We start from the raw sequence: 12,821 nt of genomic DNA on the forward strand, positions 1-12,821 counted from the left end.
TGCATGTGTAAACGCAGCCATAGACTGTGCTGCAGGTTTGAGAATGGAAAAGGTCAAATTTATACAGAAGGGTTGTAAAATTACTAAATTATATTCATATAATAATCAACTTGCTCCTTACAGAATGCATTAATAAATTGGTTCAAATCAGGATGTCTTTAGTGAGGACCTCTCCATTACACTGTAAACTATAAGAAAAAAGATTCCCAATCATTTCCTAGCAAAGGAACTGACTAACTCCCATAGAGTTCACCCACTGTAGATGGGCCTAGAGCCAGGAAGTTGGTATATGGTTGTATTTCTGTGGATGACCATTGCCATCTGTGATTCAACACATGAGCGTTTTCCTCAGTAGAGGCATATGGACTAAATTGTACATTGATGTGCTTGGGATCTCTCATGCAGAGTACATTTAAAGTTGATAGCAAATGCAGCTTATGAGATGAGTAATTACTCAAGTTTGTGTCCTGGGTGGTTCTCATTCTAAAGCAATGCCCAAGCCTGCTTTATTAGAGCACATCTTGTCAACAGAATTAACATCAGGTTATGTTCGCAATAGTTTATATGCGTCTGTAATCCCCCCCCTGAACATTCTTGTAATTAAAAATATAATTGAATGTGCACTGTGGCATGGGATTGTTTGGCTTGGTGTATAGTTGGGCTGTCGGCAATTCATTATTTTATTGATCATGTGGTCAATTTATTAGAAAAATGTGTCCCCCATGTTCCACTCCAGCAGTGTCGAAGCCTTTACCTGAGGCAGGACTTGTCTGTTCATGTCTTTGTTTTGACTAAATCAATATTACACAGTAGTGTACTGGGATATGAAACAATAAAGATCAGAGGAGGTGTTATCTTTTATGCCCACGATATCCCACCGATGATGTACGATGCTGAGCTCGGATAAAATGATCTGAGACAAAGAGCCCCCCGACTGTTTACAGAAGGTTGGAAAATGAACCTCCACTACCCCAACAGACTGTTGATGATTAACATATAAATGATGACTTCACTAACTTCTTCAGTCTAGTTATTAGCAGGGTTGTGGGGTAACTGTTTACATGTAGACTGATTACAAAAAAAGAATTCATCAGTTACGTTACCAGCAAAACATTTTTTTTGGAAAAACTAGATGATTACTTCTTGAATTACTTTTAAATTCAGAAAGGATGTTTTCTCAATGACATTCAACTCCTCTTTGTGGTCTTCTAATGCCTTTTAAAGAGAAAGTAGTCCAAACATAACTGACAGTCATCAGATTAGGTTACTGAGTTTGGGTAATACAAAAGTTAAGTTACTGATTACAATTTTGGACAGATAACTCATAACTAACAGTTTACATTTAGAAAGTAACCTACTCAACTCTGGGTACTAAGTAAAACAAATTAAAAGGTTTGCGATTGTCACAGCAATATGACTACAACATTGACTTTTGCTTCCTGAGGTGCATACAAAATGGGAGATTCTGTTTTGGGTGGATTTCTCCTTAAAAACATTGATTCATAGTTGCCCATGAGTTGTTTCTGAAGAAAGAATACTCACAAACTGTTTTTTTCAGGTTTGTGGACTTCCCATGTGACACAGGATTTATATTTGGGACATGACTAACCATTCCACTGATTTATCCAAAATATGTTTAATAGAAAAACACTTTATGTAACACACTGTCAGGTTACAGGGCTATGGAAACATGTGGTGAAGCAGTTTCAGTTTGTGTTAGTAGTCTGCTATGAAAGACTGGTATTCAGCAATATTGTCTCTGAATAAGATGTAGGCTAGTTTGTTGCTATTAGAGAAAGTGTCAAACATGTCTGATATAATAGCATGGAGAATACTGTACCAGTGTCGAAAGTAGGATAAATGGCTCATCTTATGGTTTGGGAATAGTACGGCTATGTTATGCACTGTAATGATGTCATCAGATAAATGGAATGTGTATCATGAAAGGAGAGCACAATTGACATGCCATTTTTCATAAGTAGTAACTGTAACCAGATACAAGAACTAAAGCATTTCACTAACAAGGCTAGATTACAAGCACATGTTGTTTTTTTTTTTTTTCGATGTGTGCTTTACAGTGTGTGCCTTTCTGGGTGACAGTTCTGTTTTCTTTTGTCTGGCACGAGCATTAATGTATGTTTCCATGTCTGACATAGTGGGTTCAATTCCCGGGACCACCCATATGTAGAATGTATGCACACATGACTGTAAGTCGCTTTGGATAAAAGTGTCTGCTAAATGGCATATATATCATTGTGAGGATTATTGGAAGCCTTATTCCTTTTCCAAAGATTTTAGGCAAATAGTGCCACCCATAGCAACACCCACTGCCAGACATTATTACACTTGGCCTAGGCCTACTTGTGAAACTGGAGAAATTACATTATAGGATAAATACAATTACAATGGGAACATTAGTCATACATTATTTTAACGAAAAATATCTAAATACATTTGATTAATAACAATATGCAGATGTTTCTATCCTTAATAAGAGCGTCTGCTAAATGCCTTAAATGTAAATGTAAATGTAAATGTAATAGCCTATAGCCTAATCTTGATTTAGTTTGTGATCTGCACAGCACGAACACATTATTTATGTTATTCAATGCTCACCCTTTCCTGGGCGGGACTTCCGTTCGAGAGGCGGGAACTTCCGTTCGGGAAAACGATATGGAAGTAAGAACGAGTCTATTTCTTTTTGATATTCAATAGTTTGCAATTGCAACAGTCAGTCACAAGTTCCATGCATATTGGAAACGAACTAACACTTAGTTGTTCATCGAAACTAGCGTTTTCCCGATGTAATTGCTTGTAGCTAGCTCACATACCGGTAAACGTAGGTAACGTTAGTCGCTTTCTATAATGCTTCACAATAACATTAGATAGCTAACGTTAGCTAGTAGCTACTACTTAGTCCTGTCTGTTTGACAAATGAAAAATGTTTTAAGCACTTTTCGAGGATAAATCCGTTATCGTGATGTGAAAATGCTTTACAAATAGGCAGCCTCGATGTTGAGATGAGAGAATTATTTACCGACCAGTTTCCAGGTAGCTATGCTAACTAGCTATCTGTGTGTCTCATGTTGAAATCTCTGCACCCACACAGTACATGATCTGGCAGTGAGTGTACATGATGAATCGTCCCAAGCCTACAACGATTAGGCGGCCTAGTGCTGTGAAACCCTCCGGTATGTACAGTATCTAACTATGTGTGCCCACTTTATCTAACTTTTGTCAAACATACAATACTATTACAAGTCTTTCTCTTCAAAATGTTGCCATTAGGTCACCCTCCTCCAGGAAATTTCATAGCATTGGGGTCAAAGAGTGGCGGAGAGTCCAAAGCACCTGCAGTTCTCCTTAAACCAGCGTCCACCTTACCCACTGACCGTAAACGAGAGACCTCCTCGTCACTTCCATCCTCCTCTGGCCTGTCCGGCCTAGTGAAGCGCCCCAAGATCTCCTCTACCCCTCCGGTCAGCGCCCTAGGACGATTGGCTGATGTGGCAGCAGTGGACAAAAGGGCTATATCGCCTTCGATCAAGGAGCCCTCAGTGGTGCCCATAGAAGGTAGGAAACGGTATCAATTCAAATATGTTTTTCAGTGGAATAGGTAGTGGTGAATCCTGTGTCTGTGATGTGCTGTGACTGTGCATATTACAGACACAATGGTTCTCTTGCAGTCCCCCCAGCAGTGCTCCTAGATGAGATTGAGAATGCAGAGCAGGATGGAAATGATGATCGCATTGAAGGGGTGCTCTGTGGAGCTGTCAAACAGCTGAAGATGAACCGGGCCAAACCTGACATAACACTATACCTCAGCCTCATGTTCCTGGCCAAGATTAAGCCCAATCTCTTTGCCACTGAAGGCATTATTGAGGTGAGATTTGAAACCCAACATTTTACAATCAGTTCCATACAGTTGTTATACAGATTGGTTCATTACTTTTTCTATCTGTGCGTGGACAGGCCTTGTGCAGTCTCCTTCGTCGGGATGCCTCCATCAACTTCAAAGCAAAGGGCAACAGTCTGGTGTCTGTGCTAGCCTGCAACTTGCTGATGGCAGCGTATGAGGAGGATGAGAACTGGCCAGAGATCTTTGTCAAAGTGAGAACCACTAATCATTCCTATTGGAGTTCTGTTTGTATTCTAGCTGCATTGTTACCACTGTTGTGTGCTCTTTAACATGTTCTTGTTCTTTTCAGGTGTACATTGAGGACTCTTTGGGGGAGCGAATTTGGGTAGACAGTTCCCATTGTAAGAATTTTGTGGACAATATCCAGACTGCCTTCAGTACCAAAATGCCCCCAAAGAGTATGCTGCTGCAGTTGCAGACTGACACTGGCCGCTCCGGTGGAGATATCAGTGCAGGTATAGTACTGTATGTCTGTACCTACCGGTTTGTTCAGGTGTGAATCCAGGGACATTGGATTTGACTCTTAATCATTACTACGTCATTTGGCGGTAGCCTAGCGGTTAAGAGCGTTGGGACAGTAACCAAAAGGTTGCTGGTTCGAATCCCCAAGCTAACTAGGTGAAAAGTCTGTCTGTGCCCTTGAGCAAGGCACTTAACCTTAATTGCTCTTCTGAGTCGCTCTGGCTATGAGCGTCTGCTAAATGACTAAAATGTCAACTTTCCAGGGAGCAGTCCTCACCCCTCCACCCCAGATGAGGATGACAGCCAGACCGAATTGCTGATTGCTGAGGAGAAACTTAGCCCTGAAGATGATGGACAAGTTATGCCAAGGTATTTGGGCAAAGGCTACTACATATACAGTAGCAGTAACATATTGATTGCCTGTCTATTGTCTATCTGCTTCTACTTAGATCGATCAATTTATTGGACAGTTTGTGTTCATTCACTCTTCATCTCATCGTAGGTACGAGGAGCTGTCTGAGAGTGTGGAGGACTATGTTCTAGATGTCCTGAAGGACCAGTTGAACCGCAGGCAGCCCATGGACAATGTGTCCCGTAACCTGCTGCGTCTGCTCACTGCCACCTGTGGCTACAAGGAGGTGCGGCTTATGGCTGTGCAGAGGCTGGAGATGTGGCTGCAGAATCCAAAGGTGAGAGGAGGAGTAACACTCAGCTACCCACATCACCATCAGTAGTTAACAGGAATCATAATTTCATTGGCAATCGTGGTCTAAAGTGAACATTAGAGCCATCTCCTTCCAGCCTCCAATCCAGCATGTAAATGCATCTGTTTGCATGAAATTAAATCTGACAGTGAACTAGTGTTCTGTTATGTATAATGAAGCCTTTTGTCTCTGCAGCTGACCCGTCCAGCTCAGGACCTTCTCATGTCTCTCTGTATGAACTGCAACTCCCATGGAGCGGACGACATGGAGGTGATCTCCAACCTCATCAAGATCCGCCTGAAACCTAAAGTCATCCTCAATCACTACATGCTCTGTGTCAGGTCTGCAGGTCCTCTCTTATGGCCATATGATTGTTTAGTTTGGATTGTCCCCTACACATGGTTTACAGATGTTCAACCAAGTACCCAGGGGCCTCAACCACAAACCCTAACCCAAGCTTCATGTCCTCATCCTGGTTCAATCCAAGCCTCAACCCTATCAAGTTGTTGCATATCAACATACTTGATGTGTTCAATGTTGTTAGTTTGAACATCCTATAGGGGACCATTTATATTTCAAAAGCCTTGGTGCAGAGCGCTTTATTCATACACTTAACTGTGCTGTCTGGCCTTTGTTAACCAGGGAGCTGCTGAATGCACACAAAGACAACCTGGGAACCATGGTGAAGCTGGTGATCTTCAACGAGCTGTCCAATGCCAGGAACCCCAACAACATGCAAGTCCTTCACACACTGCTCCAGCACAGCCCAGAGCAGGCTCCTAAGGTGAGGGAGTATTCCATGCTGACAAGACGGATGAGGAAAAAAAAAATGTGTTACTGTGGGGAAAGTAAATATATAGTGCTCGGAATTAAGGCTTGTCTGTGGCAAATAATACAAATATATAAAAAATGAATGTCGGACAACCAGAATATAGATTTTAGTTGTCCGAATGGACAAGTAAAAACATCACAATATCAAACAATTGACATTCTGAGTAAATTGACGATATTTCTATTTGCTAAAGCCTATTTCAATCAATATGTGATATGTACATAAAGCAAGAGAACACTGTAGACAGAGCTAACGCCTCGATCACACCAACAGCTTTATTGTGCAAAATGGAACGCTGCAGCATCTGGATATGTGTGCAACAAAGGTTAAACATTCACCTTCTGCTACCATTTCTGCTACTCCGTCTGCGCATACAGTTTGTTGCATACGTTCGATAAATCCAACGTTACGCACCACACAGAACACACCTTAACTGCCTCTACAACGCAATGCTGCAAAGGCAAACGCAGCGGTCCATTGGAAAGGAATGTACTTCCGTTGTACTAAAACGCAACGATGGTGTCGGTGTGACGAGGTGTCACCAAAGCAGCACAAAATATCCAGTCAGAATATATATATATATTTCTCGAATGTCGGATGATCTGGGCCAATAGCCAAAGTCTATTTATATAGACGACACTCGGGCGTCTTATTGTTATAGAAGCCCACATTTTCATTTGATATTAATATGACTTGGTCTATTAAGCCACTTTCAGTTTAATGCGTGCTGGATTTCTCCTGCCGTGCTATTTCATGATCTCAAAGTTTAAGATGCTTTTAAATGACTCCAAAACAGAGGAGGCCTAAGGTAAATAATGAGAGAGATAGAAACAACACCACGATATAAAGATCAAATGACAAATTTAAACAAACCTTACAGTTGAGCAAGAAATTATAAGACAGAAATGATGCATGCAGGTGAGGTTGAAAACTAACTGGAAATATCATAAAGCATGAAGTCCAGTTAAAGATTGAAGACTGCTTTCCAAACTATTCTAATAAACTATTTAGATGTCCTGAAGTTGCAGATTTTAAATGGGGAATAATATTAAAAGCAGGGGTCTTTGCTATCCTCAAACACAGATTTATTTTAGGCCACGGGGTGAGCAAACAAAAGAACTTAAACTACAGCTGATGAAAGCTTCTGAAAGAAATGATGTTGTTGACAAGTGACTTCATCTTTCGGACAATTAAAACATTTAACGTCAAGCCCGGGTTCAGAAATGGACCAGGATAAGCTTTATTGGGCTTTGGATTGAAGTACACGTTTGTATTTTTCTCGGATTGATCGCACTTTTACTTTCTTTTTAATAACTGAAACTCAAGGAGGAGATGTTGTTTGGAAACTGCTTGTCTTAAAGCTGTTTTCTCCCTTCTGATCCTCTCCTTAGTTCCTGGCCATGGTGTTCCAGGACCTGCTGACCAATAAGGATGATTACCTGCGTGCCTCTCGAGCCTTGCTGAGAGAGATCATCAAACAGACCAAGCACGAGATCAACTTCCAGTCCTTCTGCCTGGGTCTGATGCAGGAAAGGAAGGAGGCCACCTACGTTGACATGGAGTTCAAAGTGAGCTCATGATCTTTATATTACTCCCACCTTGTCTCAGTCTCCTGTACCATTAAATAACTCACCCCCTACCTAGTTATATGCCCTATTGTGCCTCTTCATGAATAACTTCTGTGTGTTCTCTGTGGATCTGAGCTCATGCTCTCTGTCTGTTTTCACAGGAACGCTTTGTGATCCAGGTGACAGACCTGCTCACGTGCTCCATGATGCTGGGCATCACAGCTCAGGTCAAGGAGGCTGGCGTTGCGTGGGACAAAGGAGAGAAGAAGAGTACGTTCTTGTAGTTCTCTGGTTGTCGGCGATGTGGGCATTTTGAACATCCCTTTTGTCTGTTTCAGATCTGGATGGTCTGAGATCCTTTCAGAATAATATCGCTGCCATTCAGAGGGATGCTGTGTGGTGGCTTCACACTGTTGTTCCCACTATTGCCAAAGTGCCATCCAAGGACTATATACACTGGTATGTGTTTGGGAGTTTTCGTGCCACTTTGATTGTTCAAAAAGATAAACATAGGGGGAGCTAATAAACATCCTACAGTAGTTACTTAAGATTATTTTCATTACATGGGTAGAATAATTTACTTGTTTCTTTTCCACAGTCTTCACAAGGTGCTTTTCACGGAGCAACCAGAGACCTACTACAAGTGGGATAACTGGCCCCCTGAGAGCGACAGAAAGTGAGCATCTCTTCCCAACATTTGTTTTATTCACGTCGGTCTGTCCGTCCCTGCTGTCTCTCCCTGCTGTCTCTCTCTGCTGTCTCTCCCTGCTGTCTGTCCCTGCTGTCTCTCCCTGCTCCGTTGGCATCACTTAAATGTTTTGCCTCCGCCAGTTTCTTCCTGCGGCTGTGCTCGGAAGTGCCTCTGCTGGAGGACACTCTAATGCGCATCCTGGTCATCGGACTGTCCCGTGACCTTCCTCTGGGCCCGGCCGACGCCATGGAGCTGGCGGACCACCTGGTGAAGAGGGCAGCCGGGGTCCAGTCCGATGGTACAACATCTGCAACAGCAATGGGTAAGTGGAGTTTACTTACAGTAGTTAACATTTTCATGGAAACAGATGACGTTGAGCGAACTTTGTTTATTTGGCTTCACATAAAGAGGGATATTTCGCTTGTTTCCTGGTTTTGCTTTTGTAGATCTGGATGTTTTGAGAGTGGAGCGGATCCAACTGATTGACGCAGTGCTGAACCTGTGCACCTACCACCACCCAGAGAACATTCAGCTGCCTGCGGGGTACGCTGCTCTCTCTTAGTGTAATGAATCAACTCGCCAGCTAGCTTTAAGTCTATGTTCATGTCGTTTTCTGTAAATGACACGTTTGATATTTTTCAAGCTATACTCCTCCGAACCTGGCGATAGCCACACTCTACTGGAAAGCGTGGCTCCTGTTACTTGTGGTGGCCGCTTTCAATCCACAGCAAATAGGTACGAGTCTCAATCATGTTTCCCTACAAATCATCAAGTGTATATATTAGAAACTTACCCACAGGTTTTTACCTTTTTATTACAATCAACCATTTATTTCTCTCCAGGCTTGGCTGCCTGGGATGGCTATCCCACACTGAAAATGCTCATGGAGATGGTTATGACAAAGTAAGTCACAGGTATGCAATGTTTATTAGTTTAAACCCAGCACATACCAGACTAACTTATCTTTCTCCTCCCCCTTTTTCTTGCTTTGCAGTAACTACTCCTACCCTCCATGTACGGTGGCCGATGAGGAGACCAAGACCGAGATGATCAACAGGGAGCTGCAGGTGTCCCAGAAAGAGAAGCAGGAGATCCTGGCCTTCGAGAGCCACCTGGCGGCTGCCTCCACCAAGCAGACCATCACAGAGAGCAACAGCCTACTGCTGTCCCAGCTCACCAGTCTGGACCCACAGTAAGACTCCTGCTTCATGCACCTTGTAGAATTATTTTAGGTGCTGTTCCTAGACGCAGATTAAGTCTAAATGCATACTAGCATACTAAATGGAGAATCTCCATTGAATGTGCTTTTTTAGGACATGGCTTAATCTGGGTCTGGGAAACGGTCCCATTTTGTTAATTTGTTTCTTTTTTCCTAGGGGCCCCCCTCGCAAACCCCCACCCGCAGTCCAGGAGCAGGTGAAGAGCCTTAACCACTCCCTTCGCCTGGGTCACCTCCTCTGTCGCTCTCGCAACCCTGACTTCCTGCTCAACATCATCCAGAGACAGGTAAACAAGAGCACATCCTCTCTCGCCAGTAGAAAGTATTCTCTCTGGAAGGAACTCTACAACTGTGTTCTATGTTTTCCCCAGGCCTCCTCTCAGTCAATGCCCTGGCTGGCTGACCTGGTGCAGTCCAGTGAGGGGTCCTTGGATGTGCTGCCCGTGCAGTGCCTGTGTGAATTCCTGCTTCACGATGCTGCAGATGACAACTTGCCCATCGAGGATGACGAGGAAGGAGAGAGCAAAGAGCAGAGAGCCAAGAAAAGACAAGTATGCTGCCGTTTCTCAACAGCTATCATATTTTTGTCTGTTTTGAATGGGTCTTGTGGACAGAGAAATCACTGACTCCAGCATCTCAAAGGATACGCTTGTCACATTTTATTTCATCCACACAAACCAACAAATGCCACATTTTCTGTTGTCTCTCTCGCTACACCAGAGGCAACAAAAGCAGAGGCAGCTCCTTGGACGGCTGCAGGATCTGCTGTTGGGTCCTAAAGCTGACGAACAGACCACGTGTGAGGTGTTGGACTACTTCCTGCGCCGCCTCAGCTCTTCTCAAGTGGCGTCAAGAGTCCTGGCTATGAAGGTGCATTATAAGAGACAGGACACACACTAATGAGTGTTTCCTTGATTTACTGAGGAGATTTATTCATCTACTTTGGCTCTTCTGCTGTTGTTCAGGGTCTGTCGCTGGTGCTGACTGAGGGGGGTCTGAAGGATGGAGAGGAGAGGGACCAGCCCATGGAGGAGGACTCCAGAGATGCTGAGCTCCTGCCAGGCTACCAGTGGCTCCTGCAGGACCTCCCCAAGCTTCCCCTGTTCGACAGCGTCCGGGGCATGACCTCCACCGCTCTGCAGCAGGTCAGTGGTCTAGATCGTTCGTACCAATGTGAACCGTATTTAGCCTCATTGTCAGGTTGTAGATGAGTGTTTTTTTTCGCTGAAGGGATGTGGTAAGAATGTGTGTTGTGTTTCTGTTCTTCCCCAGGCCATCCACATGGAGACAGACCCACAGACCATCAACGCCTACCTCATCTACCTGTCCCAGCATGCACCAGTGGAGGAGCAGGCATCTCACAATGACCTCGCTCTGGTAGCCCTGACACCTCTTTCCCTCAGTCATACCTCCTATTATTTACCTGGGTTGTGTGTTCAGTCGAGCACCCCGTAGCAAAACGTTTTGCACGGACAACTAAAGTCTGTGTTCTTATTGAACAAGTTCAGGTAGTTTCAAAACGTTGTCTTCCCCACTGAACACGACCCTGTATTGCCTTCACAGTTAGATACTGAGGTGGGTTTGATTTGGGATCCTCTAGGATGTGGCCCGTCTGATTGTCGAGCGCTCCACCATCATGAACAGCCTGTTCTCCAAGTACTCCTGCCGGCCCGAGTCAGACGCCGTGCTCTCAGCCCTCATCTCCATCTTCTCCAGCTACATCAGGAGGATGAGGAAGACCAAAGAGGGAGAGGACCTCTACAGCTGGGTGAGGATTGGATCATTACTGGGAGGGGGTGGGGAGGGCAACCTTACGTTTTCTACATCTAAATGGAAGATGGTTTCAGGCTGATGGTTTCATATTGGTAGACCTGTAGCGATCATTTCAACTAGAGGTGCTTGCTGTCAATACAGTTGTATTGAAATTACATTACTCCTTTGACCTTTGAACTCTATAGTCAGAATCTCAGGACCAGGTGTTTCTGCGTTGGACCACAGGAGAGACGGCCACCATGCACATTCTGGTGGTCCATGCCATGGTCATTCTCCTGACGCTCGGGCCACCCAAAGGTATGTATCGCTGAATACCACACTTGCTGTTACAAACATGGCCTGTCTACTGTACCTCTGTCTGTTTTCAGTGTATAGTATGATTTCATGTGTCTCGGTTCTCAGAGGAGAGTGACTTCTTCAACCTCCTGGACATCTGGTTCCCCGACAAGAAACCCCTCCCCACCGCCTTCCTGGTGGACACCTCCGAGGAGGCCCTGCTGCTACCTGATTGGTTGAAGCTGAGGATGATCCGGTCAGAGGTCGCACGATTGGTGGATGCAGGTACGAGTCCAAACACATTTTAAATACATGCAGGTAGAAGTGTACATGGTGTAGGCCTTACAGAGTAAAATACCACCATATATATAAAAATATATACAATTCTAGATACAATGTCTGTCCTCTGCAGCGCTGCAGGATCTGGAGCCCCAGCAGCTGCTGCTGTTTGTCCAGTCGTTTGGCATCCCTGTGTCCAGTATGAGTAAACTGCTGCAGTACCTGGACCAGGCTGTATCCCACGACTCACAGACACTGGAACAGAACATCATGGACAAGAGTGAGGGAGCTTGACCACAAACTATCCTACTACACTATATCTATTCCACGTGGATAATGTTTGCCTCAGCTATGTAGCTAGAGTGCTCATATAATCTATTCCTGAAGATTTTATGTCGAAGTCTGACTATTTCGTGTTGACTGTATATTGTCTGTTCCTGATGGTTCTGTATGTCCTGTGCTACAGACTACATGGCTCATCTGGTGGAGGTGCAGCATGAGCGAGGCGCCACAGGGGGGCACACTTTCCACGGGTTGCTCAGCTCCTCTCTCCCTCCTCGCAGAGGTCAGTCAGGGAAGGGGGGGGATACCTAGTCAGTGGTACAACTGAAATGTGTCTTCCACATTTAACCCAACCCCTCTGAATCAGAGAGGTGCGAGGGGCTGCCTTAATCGACATCCACGTCTTCAGCACGTGGGGAACAGTGGGTTAACTGCCTTGCTCAGGGGCAGAACGATAGATTTGTACTTAGTCAGCTCAGGATTCGATCCAGCAACCTTTCGGTTATTGGCCCAAGTCCCCTACCTGCAAGACTACCTGCCACCCCATACAGTCTCTTACTACTACTATGTGATTACATTTGTTTATGCCTCTCTGGGTTACATTTCTTATAAAAGTTTTGGAACAGCCTGGTAAAAATACAGTTTTGGTGTTTTGGGTCCATATCTGTCAATGACCCGAAGACTATGATGTTTAACCTTACAGATAGTACTGAGGTGAACAGAGCCAAAGTTACCGTGGAAACTCTTAGTTGCTCCTTGAAGATGAGAGCCAATCAGATCCCAGTGATTGGGCCTGAGGATGACCTCACCGGCATG

General features: G+C 44.4%; 1 protein-coding gene across 1 annotated transcript in view; it reads left to right on the forward strand.

Annotated features, from left to right (window-relative positions):
• Positions 1–2,729: 2,729 nt before the first annotated feature.
• Positions 2,730–12,821, forward strand: part of LOC124015353 (integrator complex subunit 1-like) — an 11,425-nt gene continuing 1,333 nt past the window's right edge. Inside the window, exons 1-30 of the mRNA XM_046330531.1 lie at positions 2,730–2,843; positions 3,110–3,191; positions 3,289–3,573; positions 3,687–3,883; positions 3,973–4,110; positions 4,209–4,374; positions 4,645–4,750; positions 4,884–5,070; positions 5,281–5,426; positions 5,728–5,869; positions 7,309–7,485; positions 7,647–7,755; positions 7,824–7,944; positions 8,084–8,161; positions 8,317–8,498; positions 8,623–8,719; positions 8,820–8,911; positions 9,019–9,079; positions 9,171–9,368; positions 9,553–9,682; positions 9,767–9,946; positions 10,116–10,265; positions 10,361–10,540; positions 10,668–10,772; positions 10,996–11,163; positions 11,354–11,465; positions 11,571–11,729; positions 11,857–12,003; positions 12,190–12,288; positions 12,709–12,816. Coding sequence (XP_046186487.1) covers positions 3,134–3,191; positions 3,289–3,573; positions 3,687–3,883; positions 3,973–4,110; positions 4,209–4,374; positions 4,645–4,750; positions 4,884–5,070; positions 5,281–5,426; positions 5,728–5,869; positions 7,309–7,485; positions 7,647–7,755; positions 7,824–7,944; positions 8,084–8,161; positions 8,317–8,498; positions 8,623–8,719; positions 8,820–8,911; positions 9,019–9,079; positions 9,171–9,368; positions 9,553–9,682; positions 9,767–9,946; positions 10,116–10,265; positions 10,361–10,540; positions 10,668–10,772; positions 10,996–11,163; positions 11,354–11,465; positions 11,571–11,729; positions 11,857–12,003; positions 12,190–12,288; positions 12,709–12,816 — 4,078 coding nt within the window. The 5' untranslated portion in view covers positions 2,730–2,843; positions 3,110–3,133. The remainder of the gene's footprint in view (positions 2,844–3,109; positions 3,192–3,288; positions 3,574–3,686; positions 3,884–3,972; positions 4,111–4,208; positions 4,375–4,644; positions 4,751–4,883; positions 5,071–5,280; positions 5,427–5,727; positions 5,870–7,308; positions 7,486–7,646; positions 7,756–7,823; positions 7,945–8,083; positions 8,162–8,316; positions 8,499–8,622; positions 8,720–8,819; positions 8,912–9,018; positions 9,080–9,170; positions 9,369–9,552; positions 9,683–9,766; positions 9,947–10,115; positions 10,266–10,360; positions 10,541–10,667; positions 10,773–10,995; positions 11,164–11,353; positions 11,466–11,570; positions 11,730–11,856; positions 12,004–12,189; positions 12,289–12,708; positions 12,817–12,821) is intronic.

This window comes from Oncorhynchus gorbuscha, linkage group LG26, assembly GCF_021184085.1.
Source record: "Oncorhynchus gorbuscha isolate QuinsamMale2020 ecotype Even-year linkage group LG26, OgorEven_v1.0, whole genome shotgun sequence".
NCBI lineage: Eukaryota > Metazoa > Chordata > Actinopteri > Salmoniformes > Salmonidae > Oncorhynchus > Oncorhynchus gorbuscha.